Source organism: Perca flavescens, chromosome 10, assembly GCF_004354835.1.
Source record: "Perca flavescens isolate YP-PL-M2 chromosome 10, PFLA_1.0, whole genome shotgun sequence".
NCBI lineage: Eukaryota > Metazoa > Chordata > Actinopteri > Perciformes > Percidae > Perca > Perca flavescens.
Window position 1 is genome coordinate 15,848,485 of NC_041340.1, and position 21,222 is coordinate 15,869,706.

A 21,222-nucleotide genomic window follows, 5' to 3' on the forward strand; every position below is an offset into this window, starting at 1 on the left:
CTTACGCACTCACCCCTCTTCTCTTATAGAGATACGGTTTTCATTCACTAATTACTTCCAGTCCCTTCCATTTTGCAATTTTTTAAATTCCTTTTAAAAAACTGGCAATGAAACCCAACACTTCCTGCTCCGATGTTTCACATTAAGAGTGTTCCTGTGGCTCAAAGGACCTAATCTCTACCATTCTAGGTAGACTTTTAATTTGAAACATCTGCAGGAAGTGTTAGGTTTCATTTATAGTAACTTACCGTGGTTTGATAAGAGATGACAGAATAGAAATGATTGGAATGAATGAATGAATGAAAAGAGCATTTCTGTTAGAGAGAAGAAATGTGGAAATGTACCTTTTGCGGAATTTACCATGTCAGCTATCAGAGTCATTTGTTTTCTATCTATGGTCATTTCACCTCCTCAGTGTTTTTGCCCGTACTACTTTGTGCTGGACAGCTAATACTTTTTTGAGAATTAACAGTATATTCGAAGCATCTTCACATTATAATAATTCTTCTATATGTCATATTGTTGGATTACACAGCCACACTAGAAGCTAGATAAGTGACATTTCGGCATGTCACAGTAGCAAAAACCCCGGTGTAAATGAATGATGGCTGAATTCCATTTAGCTGTTTCAGTTTCTGCGTCCTGGTATCGTGCATGCTGGCTCACAGTCGCAGTGGCACAGCTTACTGGGACACTCGAAGAGAACAAAGTCATCGTTGATGTTATTGGTAACACCTGTGCTTTTCATTGAGGCGGTTATCATTTCAAATGTTTTGATACTATTGCCAACATGATACCTGAGTTTCAGTGCTAATACAAAATCATACTTTTTCGATGCCTTGCTTTGAGAAATAAAAAGATTTTTTTCAACAAAAAATTAACAATAGAAGCTCAACTTCTCAAATGTTAAATGTTAGATAAACCAAGCAGCCATACAAGAAGGTTGCCTAAATCAGACACAGCGTAAAAGTAGCCATAATCAGAAGTAAAAGGTTCACTATCGGACTATTTTTGAGACTGAGCGCTGCAGATAGATTTGTGCCAGTCCCAAAAATGAATGTTGGTTCGATATTCAGCCCTGGTTGTGAGCTTTTAGGTCAGTCAGTCACACATGTTAAGAAAAAGTCAAAGGTAATTTTTTGCAGCTTCACAGTAATATACTAAATCTACTATATACATTTCTTATTATCTTATATCTTATTGTTATCAGAAACTACTTGTTCGCTGGTACTCATTCATTGGTAACTACTCAGGAATTATTTTAGCTGACTATAACGGGTTACCACTATGTTTGCCATTTCAAACACTACTACACCACACTACACTACTATTTTGTGTGTGTATGTGTGTGTGTGTGTGTGTGTGTGTGTGTGTGTGTGTGTGTGTGTGTGTGTGTGTTTGCATTTGGAAATGCAGGTGTACTTGTGTATGTGTGTGGTGGAGGACATTTGGCAAATCAGTGCATTTCTTACCATGTGCAGCTGCTCTGAGTGCCATCTCTGTCTAATGCATTATCCAAGCAGCCCTTCAGCCATTTGGTCTGGCCTCTCATTTGTGTGTGTGTGTGTGTTTCTGTGTTGTTTTTCAGTGTTCTTCATTTCTATCATCTCCCTCCTGTCTTCCATTGCCCTTCTCCTCCTCCGCTCTTTCTTTTTTCATACATAGCACAAATCAAAGGCTTAATTTTCGGGTACAGTATTTAGAGAGGACGCTGCAGCAGCAAAGAATGCTTCAGTATGATTAGTGTAGTTGAATATGCACAAGAATACCACATCTACGCCCAACCCAAATGTCTCATATCTTCAGCCCATATCTCAGCAATTATGTGTGTAATAAAACGTTGAAAGAAAGAACCAGGTTGTAAAAAAATAAAAAATAATCCTGCAATGACTCATAAGTTTGCTTTTATTATTTTAAATGTAGGTCTAGTTGCAGACTGGCTTAACATCAGATTCTTGTTTTGATTGATGATATAGATTGGTTAGCATAAATCAATTTCAATAATCCTGATAAATTTGGTCAAATCCAGAGTGATCTGTGCATACTGTTCTGCATAAACTGGATTGGTGCCATTAATGGTGACTTGTTTTAAGATATGCGCAAGACAAATTCAGCGTATTAGGTTGATAAGGTTATTTTAAACCTCTCCTTTGTTACAGTTAAAATTTGGGCAATAATTTGGGACTATTAAACCACTGCTAGTATGTGTTGCTTGCCCTTTTGCACTGTGGTTACAGTACTGGATTAGTGCATAATAACACTACATCTTAAAGGATCTATTTTGAGCTGATATCCGTTTCTACAATCCTTTCAAAAAATCCTGATTGTTTTTTTGTTAAAAAAAATTATGTTCTCTCTCTACTGGGACCTATAAGGGGTGTTTAATAGTTGCATCTTCTTGTTATGTGAACAGTATAGACATACAGTATATTGTGACAACATATGTTTGGCTCACATGGACTTCCTGTTTCCCCCCCACTGAGCCGACAAGATGAGAGGACAGCAAACATTTTCCAGACATATGTCTGTTGAATGTGCACAGAACCACAGATGATCCTTAAACATGTCCCTCTGTTTATTATCAGTCAATATATTCTATTAGTGAGAATCGACTCCAACTACCCGCTGAATTTGGAAAAACAGAAACACACATCTCCGTCTCAGAGAGAGAGAGATAAAGTGAGAAATGATAAACATGCCCTCACCCTGTCACAGATATAAACAATACAAGCAATCCCAGCTTAATATCATACATCTTATTACACTGTTGATAGTACATCTCTGCCTTGAAATTACTTTTATGGATTTATTACTTTTTGTTTCCCTCCGTGTGTCTGTGCATTTTTGTTAATATTTCTTCACAATGCAGCACAACCTTTCCCAATACAAGCCAAATCCAAATTCTCCCTCACCACCTTTACTTGTGTAGATTACACTCTGAATTGGTGTTATGTAGCGTAAACTGTTGCACAATATGGGCATGATGTGTGATGTCACTTACAGCTTTCTAGATGGATGGTTTTATGGCTGGAATTTGGGTTTATGGTTTGTTGCTGTCTTGCCAGTGGTTTGGAAAGCAGCAACCACCACGACTGAGTGTGATAGGCTGAGCCACCTGACATTGACATCATTCTCAAAATCACCAGCAGGACACATATGCTAATGGCGATGAAATGCTATAAGCTTTTTAGACTCTAATTTTATTGCATTTCTGTTTTTTTAGATCATCTTGCAGCCTTTAAAGGGTACCTGCATACTGGTTTAACATAAATTATAATAAGTAAAGTATAATTCTGTTTGCTCATTCGGTCTGCAGCCGAGCCTTTCCTGCTCACCTCTGGCACAGTACAGTATGCAGTACATACAGTATGTGTAGCACAGACTGGACAGGTTTAACAGACAAACCCATGTCCTGTGTTGGGTGCTAATCTACTCAAAACACCATGTTGGTCAACCTTTATTTGACCAAGCAGGTTGTGAGCAACCTGATTCTTCTGATGAATGCCCATGTCTGCAGTATTGAGGGTCTAAGTAAATGTAGTCTGCTGGATTATCATGTTATGCTGAAGGTTTCAGTGTACAGCACATTGTTAGCAGGCAGTGGTCCACCCTCTCAGTTGGCAGCCACATTCTTACCTCTGTACAGTAATAACTTAATTCATGGCTGATTATCTTTATGTTTTAGTGTCAGCTTTATGTGTTGGCTTTTGTGATTGTCTTGGCTCCCAGTCAAAGATGTTTTTGCATAATTGAGTTTGTTTTATCACTAAATGAAGGCTGATACTATAAAGTAATTCCATCATTCACATCACATGTATGTTTACGGTGGGTGTTTTTGTAGTAAATGTATAATTAGAAAGCTAAGTAAGATTTGAAATTGTATGTCTATTCTGAGAATCTCTTAATGTAGATTAACCAAAAATATATATAGATTAATGTTATCTGAGGGGGGAAATAGAAAATCTCCCATTTGATATATAAATCTTGAAGCAGCCTTATAGCACAAGTCAGGTACTTAGCCAATGGGCAGATGTCAAAGCAAAGCCAGTTGTTTTTTTTAGAAGAGTTTCAGCAAGTACACTATGGCACAAGCTATCATATTAGTCTTTTATAGGATTACAGTATCATGTCTTGTGCAAATTTGTTAGACCTGTCCAGCTTTGTACTGATAATAATTATCTGCAGCTAAAGCACAGTCTGTAATACATTCTTTTATAAATTCAAACCGGTTTTTATTTTGTCACCTCAGAAATCACCCTAACGAGTGGAGATTGTGGTGTCTGTAGATGCTCATGACGCATTTGACAATATTTGATAATGATATTCTCAAATAGGAAGTTTGCATTTGGGCCCTTTTCCATTCCCAATGCCGGATTCTACAGTACATAGTCCAGATTATATTCCTATACTTGTATATATATGCAAACCGTTCTGCCGCTGCTGTGAAACCTTTACTTGTAAAACAAATTGCCCAAATGTTTATTGAAAAGAAAACCCCATCTTGACAAAAATGCTGTAAACGACAATAACTTTATTAGACAGAATTGGATTTTTTTTGTTGTTATCATAAACAGCGGTGTTAAAGGTCAACTGCTGCCATTCAACAATTACAGAGTCGCCTTTAAGATGAAGTCCCACAAGCTGAAACAGCTAGCCTGACTCTGCCCAACGGTAAAAAATAAATCTGCCTAGCAGTACCTCCAAAGCACAATCTTCTCATCTAACTATTGGCATTAAAGCGAGTGTTCCTAAAATGTCAAACAGTTTCTTTACTCATACATACTATTTGCCAGGAGTGGGTATTGTCGGAAAAACAGCGAGAACAGTTTGTTGTTGACAGTGAACATTTTGCAGGATGTTCATTCTGAACATTTTGCATTGGCAGTGAAGAGCTTGCAGATTTATTTTTTTGATTTAAAAAAAGATGTAATCAGCTAGCATTATGTTTCCTAAGTATAGATTGATATCGATTGCCACATGTCATAAAAATCCTCAGTCCTGTGTTCAGAATGTTTAGAAAAGCAACACCAAGCCCTCACCGAATGTGAACTAGTCTTTTCAGTTGTCAGTTTGGGTAGTGATGATGCAAGAGAGGAGGGGATGCAGGAGTGTGTGTGTGTGTGTGTGTGTGTGTGTGTGTGTGTGTGTGTGTGTGTAAAGAAAGAGATGAGAGGTGTAGAAGGAAGAGGAATGGAAAGGGAAGACGGGGTGGGGGGGGCAGATATGAGCATGTGCTCAGCCACAGCCCTGTGTGTTGCCATGGTGCAGGCTCAGTCAGAGCTGCACAGTAGCTTTGCTGCTCAGCTACCTAATTACCCGCAGACAATGTTGATACGCAGGTGGACGAAGCTTTCTGGATTTCCAAGAGCTCTTTTTGAATTGCCGTACTTGCACACAAGTACAAGTAAAGGGACACTCTATTTATATGTAGTTTGTTGTATCTAAGATGATGACATCATCTAAAAATGAAAAGTGAACAGCATTTCTGAACATTGTAGTGGTGCTCTGCTGTGTCAGCCGTGCCACTTGTGTAATATAAAGAGCTCTTCCAGCCCAGAGCTTCATTGTCCGCAGACTGCCGCTGCTTACTGAGAGCCTGCAGATCCTGATCAGCCTGCTTATAAAACCCAATATGGGCCATTGTGGATTAATATTCACCATTAAAATTTCCAATTATGTAATCAGACAAATCCAAGCCCTGCATATGTTCACTAGAATATCTCAGCGGGCAGGAATGAGAGAGGGGAGGGCAGTCAGAATGAGAGTAATGATGCAACATCGGCATCGTCATGCATCTAGAATTAAAGAACATTTGTATCTTTGTTCGAACGAAGATCTTAGTTGATTAAGCCTGATAATGTTTAGTGTAACCAGGTTCAAATGAAAATCTAAAATCCAGAGTTAAAGTGTGTCTTTCAGTAGATATAGAAAAACATATTGCAATATCAAATTATCAAATCATCCATTGCATTTGGTTTCAACTTCTCAAACTAAAAAAACTAAACTAAATATGTTAAATTGACTATGATAAAACAGAAATAAGCAGCAAATCCTCATGGTTGAGAAGCTGGAACCATCAGCTTTGTGCTTGACAAACGACTTAAACTGTCAAGCGATTATCAATCAACTAATCGATTATGAATTAATTGTTTCAGCACTAAGACTTGGTTTCTCGGAGGATTTTCAGTTTAACCACTTTTGCATTTTATATTATTGATACCTTCTAAAAACTGGCAACTACTGTTTATCTTACTGCATTCACATTGTATTTCTGTAGCCAGAGTCCATATATTCTGTCCAACAGAGCAGGTTGGTTGTGTTTTGACAGCCAGCTGGTATTAAAGGTGCAGTAAGCAATGCTGCGTGAAGATTGTTGATATTTGAACTCAACTGCCAAACAAATAGAAGCCCCCTTTCAGAATCTCTTCTCCCCAGATTCATTGATGCGCATTGCCATAATGACCACTTTTGTTAGTGTCTCTGCTAGTCTTGCATTGCCAGACCTTCCTCCACAGCGCTGCGAAGGAGGGTCAGGCTAGTCCACACAGCATTCCGGCATGGGAGAAAAAGTGCTCTTGTTTATTGGCATTTCTTTAAACCAATCACAATCGTCTTGGGCGGCGCTAAGCGCCAGATGGAGCAACGGTGCCGCTGCAAAATAGCCCCGGGAACATTGACTGTAAATATGAATGGAAATTCCAGCAGGGGGCGACACGTGCAGTTGCAAAAAGAGGTCGGTTTCTGTAGAAGTCTATGAGAAAGTGACCCACTTCTCACTTGATTTCAGTAAACATTTTCATAATGAGTTTATGGTCTCAATCGCTAGTTTTAAGTCTTCTGCAATACAGAATGATGTTAATTTTTTTAATTATGGTCTCGTTGATTTTAAAATCTGTGATAAAGCAGGGGGTGTTTTAGGGCGTGGCTATGATGTGATTGCCAGTGAAAGTGTGTAATGTAACATGGCTCCTCCCTCATTCCTTCTCGTCTAAGTGTATTGGATTAACATTGCTTACGACTTAATGGTTTGAGTGTTTTCAGATCAGTGTTCGTGTCATTTCTCCAGTTCAATAAGATGGCTGCTGTAGGGGCAACCTCTAGCTCACCCAGTAGAGCGAGCAAGCGCCCCATGTAGTCCTTGGCAGCAGCCCGGGTTTGAATCTGACCTTTCCTGTCTATCCACTTTCACTATCTAATAAAGTAAAAGCAAAACAAGCGTTTGTTAAGGGATGGTGTGTCGTGCCTGAACGCAACCCGAAGTGGGCAGAGAAGAAGGGCAAATCTGGACCCTCGACAGGAGGCAGATTGATTTGGCAATCGCCAAAGTGCTACAAACGTTTAAAACAATGCCCTGTTTTTTTCCCCTCTGCTGTTTGGCGCTAAATACATCAGCATATGGATAAATGTGCTCATGTACTGTATTCATAACTATCACAGTGAAACTAGAGGCACGGCTCTTGTTTCTGTTGCCTCGCCCATTGTCCTACTTACTGTATTTCTTCATCACTTTCAACACCTACACTTATTGTGAGCCAAAACTCAGGCAAGGGTAGTGAATGGAGATATGTGAATGCGTGGGCGTTCAACTGGAGCTTATAGAACAGCGTGAAACCTCAACCATGACACGAGGATCTCTGCTGCTGTATGTGGAGACAGGCTGAGCCCCCTGGGAGGTGGGCACAAATGGTTTTCATTGGGCTTTGGGTCAAAGTTAGGCTTGTTATTTTCACTGTAGTATTTTTACAGTGGAGCTTTAAGTGCTCTGTATTTGCTGCCAGTAGTTTTATTGCTGTCTCATGATTTTGATTTGTGAACCTGTATCAGCTGAGGAGCTTTTTATTCCTGTCCAAAATATCACAGTCACATTTAAAGAAAAAAAAAAAAACTATGAACAAATGAGTGAAGGCTTGTCTTGTAAAAGGCTGTAAAAGGAAATGAGAGACAAATCTTAGTTTTTTTGCACTCAAATGCATCATGATGGGTTTAAGGGCCATTGTGGCCTTATGGGAGAGTGTTTGTTACAGCGTTGGGTTCATGAAGCAGAATCACAGTCCAATGGTCCCAATTAAAAGAAACAAAAAAGTCTGAAACGACTAATTGCAGCTCAGAATATTGTGTTCTGGGGTGCTCGGGAAAGAAATGAGAAAAATGAAGGTGACAAAAGTGAAACAAAGCAGAGAGCTCTCCTTGTAAAAGTACAGAGCATTGTGGACCATCAGGTGTGTTTTCTGATGGTAAATTGTTTCAGATTGTTAATTTTTATGTGGATCCCTTTTAACTGCAGTGAGATACTTTTCTGAGAGCTTCGGTAGTCGATAAGTGCAAGATGCAAGGAGAGAGTTAAGACTGATGGAGGCAGCTTAACACCTTTATTAAAGGAATAGTTCAACATTTTGGGAAATTCGCAGAGAGTTGGATGAGAAGATCGATACCACTCTGTGTGGTCGGTAAATATGAAACCTTAGTCTAGCACAAAGACTGAAATAATGGGAAACAGCTAGCCTCTGTCTACTAACAAAATTCGCCACCATCCCTAAAGCACATTAGTTATATTATATCATGTTTGTTTAATTCATGGGGTTATTTTATAGATATACAGTATCTATATATGTGTGTGTGTAGATACAGTCTTTGGCTTGTCAGCTGCGTCTCTGACCATACAGACTCGTACAAAAAGACAGATTTTTGTGCGACTTTTGTGCTGCTTTTGGATGTTCATGCGAAACAAATCCCAAACTAAGCAACATGGTATAACATTTCACAGATGAAAAAGGTGTTTTACAATACTTTTACTTGCATGTTGAATTTAATATCACAAGAGGTGAAATTAATTCTTCTTTTAAGCTAACATAAAGTTAAATGACTTTCCTGACACTGAAGTAAGCTGATGCTAGCTTGTGCTAGGTAACGTTTTTTTTAATTTAAGTAATTAGTAATAAATCAGTAACATGCTGAAAACGATGTGTGTTATTGATGTTATTATGCTCCGGCGCTGGACTGCAGTTCCTCGAGTGGCCACTTGAGGCGAGTCATTCCCCGGAGACACCCATGTTTAAAAATCTTAACTTTACAGCAGAAATTAACATGTTTACAGCCTGGTACAAAAAATGATTTTGGTCTCTTTAGCTAATTCCCCCCTTCGTGACAACTGTACAAGGGGTGAATTTTTCTATAACTAAACCTTAAAGCCACGTACTGTTACTATCAACACAACATACGACATTTTGGTATGAAAAGTCACACTTTTAATTTGTCCGAGTGTCCTGTATCACAAATATACTGTATGTCTGGCATAACCTCCTGCCTCAATAGACAGCAGCGGCCAATGCTTATATCGACAGTGGATAGACATGAAAAGGGGAGAGAGATGGGGGGATGACATGTAGCAAAGGGCAGCAAGTTGGATTTGAACCCAGGCCGCTGCAGAACTCAGCCAACATGGGGCGAATGCTCTTACTGGGTGAGCTAGAGGCCGCCCCCAAATTGTTGTTTTTTAAACTTCGTTTTTGTACAGACAAAACAAACAAGATATACTGTATTTTTAATTAGTAAGCTTTAGAGGTGCTTGTAGATGAATTTTTGTTACCTTTGGACAGAGCCAGGCTAGCTGTTTACCCTGGTTTCCAGTCTTTATGCTAGGATAACTGTCTGCTGGCTGTGGTATCAATCCTCTCATCTAACACTCTTAAGCAAATAAGATGGTTTTCCATTATGTCAAACTATTGCTTCAATACAGTAAGGTTTGCTTTGTGATTACCCAAAAGAAAACCAGCGTCACAGAATAGTTTCATGTAAAATGCACAGATGCAGTGCAATGTGTAGATAGATAAATATCTGGATGCATTTCTTACCTGTTGGTACAGTGGTGTGGTTCACCTGGTGATGTCAAATTAAGACCATCAGCATCTTCACAGCATCACACAACATACACACTCAAACGCAATCAAAACCAAATAACTGAAGTTTAATGCAACTAAATACATCTAACAAGTTCACCTTCTCCATGATGACACCACAGCAGCTGAATAATACACCCTTGTTGACTGAGGAGGCAACGTGACAGCGGAGAAAGCATCAAAATGGCAGCACTCACAGTTGTGTGTGGTTGTGCGCTGTCACCGGTACTCAGCGCAGGATCCAAAACACCAGAGAGGAACAAGCTTAGCAGCTCTCTCAGCTTAGCAACAAGGGGTAGCAACTAGTCAAGAGCTGTGAGGTAACACGCTGCAGTGACCTCTGATGTAGAGGAAGCAGTGGGGGCGGGATTATGTGAAGCATACTGATGACACTCGCACATGACAGGCTTGCTTCATCATGGAGCCTCGCCACATGAGTACAATTGGTAACTTTCAGGCATGGCTGTTACATTGTGACTGAGCGTCTTGGTGTTGGCCGGGTGATGTTAAATTGATTTAAATTAGCAGCACAGGAATTGACAATGTATCTGGATGAAAAAACAATAATGATTAATGATGAGGGAATCATTGTGTGTAATTATTAGCAGCAATATTCGAAAGGCAGAGATGACTCAATCAGAGATATAACACTGAGATATCACATACAAACAATTTTGCCTTAAGTTCATGTCATGACCTTCATAGCAAAGAATAAAACTGAACTGGGTAGTCTATTCATCTTTTTTTTAAATAAATGAATGGTTTATCTGCAACAATTTTGGTCGAGTCAATAGTACACATGCCCACATACTCTATGTACATCAAAGTTAAAGCACACACACACACACACACACACACACACACACACACACACACACACACACAGACTCACTGCTATGTTCAAACCTGATCAACTCATCATTAGACTTGTAGAAAGCCTTCTCTGTGTTATGAATATTGGTTACACTAAGTACTTTTCCCTCTGTGGCTGCACTTGTGAAGGTCAAACTAGCCAGCTCTCATTTGGAGCTGCTCAGCATGACAGAGAGGTAAGCCAGAGCATGCTTTTGTAATATTACATAAAGATGAGGAGGGAGCGCTGCTGACAGCTGTGACGGACTATTAATTATGGTTTCATGAATGTGCGTCTGCGGTGTGTGTTGGGAGAGTTAGGGAGAAAGGGGGGCAACACAGTTACAATGCTCAATCATAGTTATCAAATCCGAAAACTTTGAGCTTTAATGGGGCCATTTTATGGGTGAACTAATTAATTTCCTTGTGGCTGCCTCATTGAAATGAACGCCTGAATTCAGCTAGTGTTGTAGCAGGAGCGTAGGAGCAGTTGACCTTTACCGCTATGGGATTTTCCTTATTACATCTCGTTATCCCGCCTTTGTCCCCGACAAAGATTGCGACATTGAGTTTCGACGGCGTCCGTGAGTAAGACATCCCTCGCTGTCATGTGTTCATCCTTCTCAGCTCCATCCATCTGTAACTTCTTCTCTCACCTTGCCTCTCTCCTTCCCTCTTCCCTCCGGCACAGGGGCCCCAGCGTGAATGAGATGTTGGGTGCATGGTAATTGAGTAGGTATTGATTGGACTGCAGCGTGGCCTACAAGAGGCCAATGAGAGCCGGGGGATCAGAGCAGCACCACTGACTACGTCTCTCATTCCACATTCTGCAGGAAAACAAAAACGCAGTACCGCTAGAGGCATCAGAAAATGAAGGAACATTACATTTTTAAATAACATAAGTACGCCTTGTTCTCCTACATGTATCTGTTATCAGCTCTGACTTAAGGCCCAGGACGAGCTTCCTTCAGCATTGGCTGTATCATTTGACTGACTGGGTGCATCATTGGAGCGGGGCTGGCTGTCATATTTCACTGCGATGTCACCACTGGAGACTGAGTTGCCATGTCGGTGTGCCTGGCCAGAGAGGAACTGATGTGGAAATGTTTGCTCAGGAGGAAGGGGTTATGCCCTGTCAGCATGCCGCCGCTGTGCACATGCTGAACCCTCTTGTTCTTCCCCTCCACTCTACCTGCGATGAAGGCGAGGGTTTAAAAAAAAGTAATGCTGACGACAGGTGAAGAAGAAAGCTACACTAAGTTAGCCGATTGCTGGCTGTAGCTTCATATTCACCACACAGACATCCCAGCTCTTGACTCCATTGCAGCCATAACATCATTTTTTAGCTAATGACGTATGGATTGTGTATGGACGTGTGTGTGTGTGTGTTTGTGTGTGTGTGTGTGTGTGTGTGTGTGTGTGTGTGTGTGTGTGTGTGTGTGTGTGTGTGTGTGTGTGTGTGTGTTGTGTACAGGCAGCACTGAAGGCAATCTGGCACATCCAGCCCATGGCTAGGCATGTGTGAGCACAGAGCCGCATACACTGCATTGAGAGCCCTGAGAGGTGAAGCAGGGGGGCCGTGGCTAAGAGGGTTTGCCGGCCAATACCGTGCAAGCACCGGTTACCATGGGAACACATTGATTATTTAACAATTTGCCCTGCACTTGCCAAGGTTCAGTGAGAGTCTTTGTGGCTTTACTGTCCTGAGGGTCTGCAGCCAAGTGAGTGTTGTGTGGTGCAGTGCCACCAGGACATGATCCACATCCACCGTGATGCTGAGAGACAAGAGACAGACACACACAGTCTCAACTGACAGAAGAACAAGATGATAGATTGATGAATAAAAAGCTATTATGAACAGATGGGTGAGTGAGACGAGGGAGTTAGAGAAAGAAAGCACTTTAGCGAGTGAATTTTCCTCGCTCCTGGTGGTCATTCGGGACTTGTTGTAATGATCTCATGCTGTGGAAGCAGTCTGGACTCCTTGTCATTGTGTGTTCATCAGATCTTTGTGTCCAGTATGCTCACTTGCTTCCATGTCTCAGCCTACGTGTGTGGGTGGCCATATAGTGCCGAAGCTACTGTAACCCTAAACGCTGCATTGCAGTTGGGCAGAAGCAAATAACAACTCTCTTTGAAAACATCCTTTAATGATTGAATTAAAACAAACTTTTATGGCAATCATATCCAGATTTGATGTATTGCTGACATATCTGTCAGCCCTCCAGAAAACTTTAAGTACTTTCTCCTTTTTATAGTGAAAACTTTCAATCTTTCAAACGCTGCCACTCTAGCCATCTCACAAGCCCACTCTGAGATTCAAGGCACCCCTTCATTCCTCCATCCTCCTAGAACAATCTGTCTGGCTATCATTAAACTAGTTTAGACCCAGCTTCTTACTTTTTTCTATCCTGCTTAGGATCTCCTAGAACAAATAGTCTTGGTCTGAATGGAACCCTGCAATCAGACATAGGTTCATCATGTATCCCGGTCTAAAATTCTTGGACCTTGTCACACGCGTGACGACATTATTAAGAAAAACATTACTCCAGGCATTAGTAATAGCTAGCAAGTCTTCTAGCCCCGCCTAACTAATTTGCGGATTGAGATCCAATCACAAGTGGGCAGAATGGAGATAAGAAGAATGCTTATTACCATATATAAATGCAAAGGCCTGTAGATTGGATGTCATTATCCATATAAATCTAGAGACAGTTCATAATAATAATAATAATGTCCTCAAGTCCTCAGTTTTGAAACTTAAGTCTGACTCGAGTCTCCAGGCTCAAGTCTACAGCTCTGGCACTGTACCCCATCTGCAGCCTTTATATTGCCTCACCTTCTGAATCTCTTCAAGTTATATGACCCATATTTACCTGCAACCCATTGACCGACATTCCCATCTCCTCCTGGGTTGACATCAATCTGTAAGAGGCTGCTTTTGTTTTCACCCCTGTGATCTTCAACCTGCCTCCCATGGTAGGAAAATCCAGATACTGTAAATTTGTGTATGTCCTCTGCCCGTCCTCTGAGGGCCCATTATAGCACAGATGGGGCTTACCTTCAGTATGTGTCATAAAATTCAGCGGTTGTCAAATATTATGGTCTTTAATCAGCTGCCTTCCTCCTCTGGGCAGTTGGTTATTGTAAAGGTAAAAGCAGGTTACCAGCAGTCCCAAGGAGGGAGGGGTAATCCATCCTAATCCAAGTTACCTGAGTAAATTGCCAAATGTTAATCAAACTCATGTTGAGATTACTCATGTTGAGATTATCTTCCATTATTCCTTTTTGTTTGCTTGTAATGTGAGATTCAGATCGAGGGATTACGCAGCACTCCCAGGCAAGGATAATACTGCTGTTTTCTACGACTGATGGGTTTATTGTCTTACAGATGGACTTGTAGGTTCAGTGATCCCATTGGGAGGCATTGGTCCACTATGATACTTATGTTAAGCACTGCAGGCTTTATACTGTAACAGGTGTTTTTTTGTCACATGTGGCCTCAGTAGTGGATTCAGTAGCTTAGTCTGTCAGTCACCAAGGGACAAAAGTAACCAATGTATTCCCCTGTGTTGCCCTCAGGCTGTTCCATCACTTCTTGCTGTATGTGCTTTGGTTTTATTCACAATAGACTGTCAATAACATGGCTGCTGTGGACTTTGCATTCGTAATACAGATGTTTTACTAAACCCTCTGTTATCAAATGGGGTCTAAGATGAAGGGGGAAAAAAAGAGCAAAGCATTCATGAGAAATGTGCAAACACAAGCACAGACGTGAGCATCTGTTAGCCCATATGCAGATTACAACGGAGGCCTGATTGTGCTGACTGGGGGGTTAGCCACAGCTGTCCAGAGTCATAGCACATCACCACTGAGAGCGGGTCAAATCTACAACTCCTGTTTATCTGAAGAGCAACCTTCATTACCACGGAACTCACTCAATGAGAAGTGGAAAAATGGATTGACACCTGCCCACAGCTTGTGAGGTGATGAAAGGATCAGATCTTTAGAGCGTGTTTCAAGCTTCTGTCTTCAGGTGCAGCCTCATTGATTGAAAACCCTTCAGTGCCTTTAAAATACTGCGCAAGTTGTGTAATAGATGTTTTAAATAGTGTACATACTTAAAGGCTTAAAGGTGAATTGTTCATGGAACAGTGGCAATGTGATGGTTACTGTAGGGTTGGGTCATATGATGACACCGTGCGTGAGCAGATTTTGCTATGCTTTATTATGAGCAGGACTGCAATTTGGAATATACATATATGTATCACAATGTCAAATTATAAATACCATGAGGACTGTGTCTAGAGTGCTCATTGTATAGTATATCTAGTTATATATATTTTCTAGAAATTCAGTTGACAATTTTACACCAATAATTACAATAACTGGATAGGATTGAGTACAGTGTGATATCGACAAACTCCTTGTGATTTTTTTTAAAACAAATACCACTTCATCAATTTATAACTACAAGGACACTTGGAAAGCACAGACCTCCGCCAAGGCCATGCCCTATCTCAGAATGTTAATGAGAGGTAAAAAAAAAAGAATTTGTATGTCTGCCCCGTGATGTAATGGGTTCTACCTTGACTGATGCTACACCCTTCCACTAAGTTTCAATGTTTCCGAAATTCTGCTGACAAACAAACAAACAAACAGAAAACATAACCTCCATGGCGGGGCTAACAATACAACGTGGGGCTCACTAATGGAGCTTTTGAAACACTTTCAAAATAATTTGTAATGTGGATACAATGAAAGTATCAAGTACAATAATTCTTTCTTAATTTTATTAAGATGGAACACTCAAACAATGAAAGCAAATTAAATCAAATAAACTGGAAACCAGCCTTAAAGCCCTTTAAGGAATTAAATACATTACCATAACCAAATCCCAAATAAAAGTGAATCTTATTTTACAATATGATATTATGTTGATTTTTGGCCAGCTCTTCATCTGTGTACATCTAATATTGTACTACAGGCTGTCAATCTTTGAGAGATATCACTGCAGGCAGATCCACAATATACAAGCAAATGGTACAATAGGACAGTTAAAAGGTAGTCATCATCACATATCACAGACTACTTATGTTATGACTAAAAACATAAGTAGTCTGTGATATGTGACGATTAGAGCTGTAACAATTCCACATTTTGCTGTACAATTAATTGTTTATATATAATATAATTTTCTCTTTGAGTCAAATTTAAAAATATTTATTTATGTATTAGTTTTTCAACAGAGTAAAGTTTTGAATGAATCCCTGGATACATATTGTGTTTTTATCACTGTTACGTGACCGAGATAATGTAATAACACAGTTACACAGCCTATATAGTAAACCTCTTTATTATCATAAAACATTGTAATTTTACTAAATTAACATACAATTGACAGTAGAACATTTATCCTAATCCAAAAAAAAATAAAGCACCAATAATCAGTTATATAATTACAATTTGGCATATCTAAACAAAATAAACAATTACCATCAACAGTCATACCCCTTAAGATAGCCTTAGCTAATGTTAGCAATTAATAGCTGTCAAACAAAGAAATTACGATAACGTAAAAATATTGCGATTAGACAATTATTTAATAATGGCAACAGGCCTAGTGACGATTCAGGAAGACAATCACAATCAATTGCTTGGGCTTGGACGCAGGCAGCATCTGCATATAGTAAGACAGAGCCGATGGGGTGGGATTGGGTGAGGTGGGGGAGAGCAGGGGTAAGATAGGCAGCTAGTGATTTTCTCCTCAGTGTCGGACCTCAGGAAGTGTTAAGTCCCCATGCAGCGTCGTCAGCATCCCCTCACCCACACAGCTCAATCAAATCAATACAAAGTAGACAGCCAGGGTGCTGAACTAGAAGATGGCCATCAAGCTGCTCGTAAACCAAACAGTGTCTGTCCCTGCACGCTTCTGCTTCTCTGTTTCCATTCTGGCAGCTTTCCTCAGAGGTCTCAGCGTTTCCGGACGCTCGGCAGGCCTTAAATGGAAAAAGAAACACCAGGTGGCACAATAGAGCTGAGCCTGAAAGTTAATTGAACTGTGTAACTAATATGTAGCACTTGTGGTTGGGTTCAACTGGGTTTTCAAGGCTGATACTGATACTATGCATCAATATTGCCAATAGGCCATCTGAATTTTACATTTGACCCTTTCCATGTGCCCAAAGAAATACATAAAGAGTAATGTGTTTTCCATAAAATAGTATTCATGCTACAGAGGCGAGCATCTAAAATAGCATTTGGGGCCAAGAAAACGCTTAGCTGAAATCCATATATTTTTAATGACTGAATAAATGAGGAAAGATCAGAATATATTTTCTTTAATAATTGATTTCCACCAAAAGTTCCTTCCCGAGGCTATTTTACAGAGGCACCGTTGCTCCTTGACAAGACGATTGTGAATGTGATTGGTTTAAAGAAATGGCAATTAACCAGAGCACGTTTTTCTCCTATCCCGGAATGCTGTGTGGACTAGCCAGACCCTCCTCCGCAGCGCTGTGGAGGAAGGTCTGGCAATGCAAGACTATCAATTAATCAACTAATCCTTCACATATAAAATAAACCTGACCCACTAAATTATAGAATACAGTAAGTTAATTTAGACATTACTTTTGTCCCTCTAGTATTCTAGTATTACATGTAGCCTGTCATGTTAACTGAATGGTTACCGAACCATGAAATCATGCGTTTTATATGTGATTCTACATGGTGTCATTTCTGTGTGTGTAATGAAAGTGAAAAGGATGTGTGGGATAAACATATTTTCCCCCACGGCTGGAACCAGAAGCCGGTTTATTTTATGAGGTGACCGCAGGACGTCCGGCTGTGGCAGTTAATAAACAGCGGTCTCTCTGCCCCAGTCCTCATTCTCAGTCCTCACACCTTTTCAACATCCCCACACACAGTCTCATCCCCAAGGAGATTCACCCACTGTTCCCATGGCATCCGTTCATTTTGCTCCCAAGTGATAGTGTGTGTACCGCATTACGTCTGTGTGCTGCCAGCCTCACACACAGAGATAATGTGTATCTCCTCATATTCACAGGCCAACCCTCCCCCCATCATCGTCAACGCAGACTCACTAGATGCAGGCCCTTATGTAAGTATCTGTTCTCTCTCTTTCTCTCTCTCTATCTCTGTACAGTATATATCTCTCTCATTCACACTCCCTCTGTGTCAGCGCATGAGCTTGTGTGTGTGTGTGTGTGTGTGTGTGTGTGTGTGTGTGTGTGTGTGTGTGTGTGTGTCGATGAAAAGGCCTCCTCCTGGTAGCAACGTGCTGTTTGCTATGTGGACCGACATCCATTATCCTATTGACCCTGCCTGTTTGTGGTGAATGTGCATTTTGCAGTTAGATTTAGTGTCACAGTGCATATGCATTTTAGAAAGAAAGAGACAGCAAATCAGAAATTGGTGGTGGTATTTTTAGTTAATAAAACAATCTGGTATTTTTCTGTATATTTTCAGCAATCTTATTCTCCACGGTTCTGTGTTCAGTCTGTACATACGTCTACTCTGTGTAATATTGTAAAGGATTTAGCTGAAACGTTTGCATGCTTCTCTTTTTTTCTTACTATATTTTTTAGAAAGTGACATAATTCAGGCTCAGGGATGTAACTAACCATTATGCTTTTTTATATTGACAGGTAAATGGCAGTGATGGGATGTACAAATATGAAGAGATCATTTTAGAGAGGGTGAGTTTTACCATTTCTTTCCACAATTTACACATTCCTCTTTTTTCGATTGCTAAACGACAGTGGGCACAACTGGAGTCACATGTGCAAAACTCTAACTACAGTCTGCACAGCAGCAGTTCATGTGGACCAAACTCTAGTTTGTTTTTCATTGCTTGAACACAGTTTTCAAAACTCTACACACTTATCCCATGACTTTAACCACAACGTGCACAACACTGTAGATTTACAGCACTTTGTTCAAATGCTAACACACTGCTGTCAAAACTGTTAACCACACATTCAAAACTGAATATATTTCAGTCTGGTGCCTATCAAACACTGCTGATTGCAATTTTAGCTGAAAGCCTAAGCAGGTGTCTTGTTTTAGACTAGTTAGTGAACATATATGGTATAGAGAAAGCTCAGAAAGCCTTTTTTTGTATACAAACACCAAATAAGAATGAAACAATTGTACACTGTACTGTTTGAGAGAAACAGGTAAAAGAGCAAAGATACCAACATGTTCAGGTAAGATGTCTGAGGTTATATACACAGCTATAAAAAAAAGTGAAAAACACTATATCTTTACAATAGTAAAACTGCGTTCAGAAAGTAATGGCGGTGAAAGCAATAGAAACACCACATTCATTTGTATTTAGAAATGATGCAGACATCCAATGTGATGAAGAAAACTTGCCACATGATGCTGGAGCAAGGCAGGATTAGTCACACTATTCTTTGGTACTGTTACGAAATTACTACAGACAAAAAACTTTAAACTGAAAAACTGCAGATTTTCATTTCTTCTTGTTTAACTTATGTAAAAATTGGTATGCTATACAATATATATTTTTTCCTTAAATAAACTGTTGAGTAGTGTCAAGTCACTCAAATTGTTCAAACTGTAAAGATTAAAAAGTTTGTAATTTCTGTATTGGTGTTTGACGCTAGTGTTTTTTACCCTAGTGTGTACTGAGTGACAGTGTGTGTTATCTCAGTGTGGCTTGTGCACAGTGTTTGGCTGCACTGAGCCTGTTTTGCAGGTGATGTGAACTGTTTAGCTCAGGTGACTGTTGGTAGTGCAGACTGTAGTTTGAGTTTTGCACATGTGACTCCAGTTGTGCCCACTGTCGTTTAGCAATTGGAAAAAACTGTAAATGCATTTTCTGCATGATGGAAGAATTTCTTCCCACTAGGTGGTGGTAAGCAGCTCAGTCTTCACTCATTGAGCTTAAAGAACATGAAAACCAAAGACAATTTTTAATTACTGTACATTTATGAGAATTGTATGTGATGCTGTGTGAAAGTGAAGTTATAGCTGTTACATCACTGCAGTGAGTGTGTCTCAAGTGAGTATGAGCACAGAATAACGGCAGCAAGGCAGAGCTTTTACATAATCCTGATGCACATGTCATCAGCAGACGCCAGAAATGTAAAGTACTCTCCTGTTCAATTGTTCAGCAGGCACCACTGCACTTGAGCAACGGTTCAGCTTGTAGTAGCAGAGCTATATGTTTCTGCTCTCACTGTTCCACCCACATATAGATGCACCTCCAACCCCATGATAGATGCACACTATATTGCTGCCCCTTCGACTCTAAGTGGCATTTCTGCATGCAGAAAGCTTAAATAAGCTATGCGAAGTCACACTTTAAAAGGTCTGTGGGTGTGGAACATTTGGTGGTAAAGCCCAGCGTACTCCTCACAGCTCCAGAGCAGCACACTGGGAGGCCTCAGCCTCCCTCTGTCCTAATTTGTTGCGACTGTTGCTCATTAATTATAGAAAATAATAAAGTGAGGTCTTTTCTCAGCTGTCTTGTTTGCTGCCTGTCTCTGTGGCCACAGCTGTCAGATGCAGCAGTGTGCCTGGACCCACTGGATCCAAATGGGCCCTGTGTCATTTCAGGGACAGGAAAGATGGGAGGTGGTAGCAGAGAGTGAGAAGATCTATATCATGCAATAGAAATGACACTTCTCAGCTCATCTTTACTTAAGATCATAAATCCACTTTTCTGTGGACACAGGGCACTTCTAACACTGATGCCTCTCTGTAGGTTGATGGAATAAGCGTGACATTTTGAATTAAGTGCCCTCTTCTAATGAAATGCATGGCATTATCATTTGTCACATGCAAGGACACACACACACACACACACACACACACACACACACACACACAAAAACACATGTGTCCACGATAATGGACATCGGAAATGCCTTGTGAAATCCCTGGAGTAGTTTGCATCGATCACGTGTTCCTCTGAGATACCAATACACTTAAGAGCCACATTGCACTGACCTGAGCACACATTGGGTGCATCACTTACATCTAAGTGTATGTGTGTGTGTGTGTGTGTGTGTGTGTGTGTGTGTGTGTGTGTGTGTGTGTGTGTGTGTGTGTGTGTGTGTGTGTGTGTGTGTGTGTGTGTGTTGTTGTTTATGGTACCACACTGAAAATGCCAATCATAACCTGTGTGCAGGGGAACTCTGGCCTGGGCTTTAGCATTGCTGGAGGAATAGACAATCCCCACATTCCTGATGATCCGGGGATCTTCATCACAAAGATTATCCCTGGAGGAGCAGCTGCTATGGATGGAAGGCTGGGGTAAGTTCCCCTCCTCACCTGTCCTCTCTCTAGTCTAACCTCCCTACTCTCTTCTTTAAAGCTCACCACCACTGTGTCCTGCCAGGCAGTGCTGTGTGGGAGGCAGAGTTTTTACAGCCCTCTGCCCCCAGGCTCTCTGTGTTTCCTCAAAGTTATGATTTACTGGAAA

General features: G+C 40.6%; 1 protein-coding gene across 7 annotated transcripts in view; it reads left to right on the forward strand.

Moving 5' to 3' along the window:
• The window catches only part of dlg3 (discs, large homolog 3 (Drosophila)), an 86,788-nt gene that overhangs the window by 32,366 nt on the left and 33,200 nt on the right, over window positions 1-21,222 (forward strand). For all 7 annotated transcript variants that reach the window (XM_028588742.1, XM_028588743.1, XM_028588739.1 and 4 more), the window contains exons 5-7: window positions 17,815-17,868; window positions 18,416-18,466; window positions 20,929-21,053. In XM_028588742.1, coding sequence (XP_028444543.1) covers window positions 17,815-17,868; window positions 18,416-18,466; window positions 20,929-21,053 — 230 coding nt within the window. The remainder of the gene's footprint in view (window positions 1-17,814; window positions 17,869-18,415; window positions 18,467-20,928; window positions 21,054-21,222) is intronic.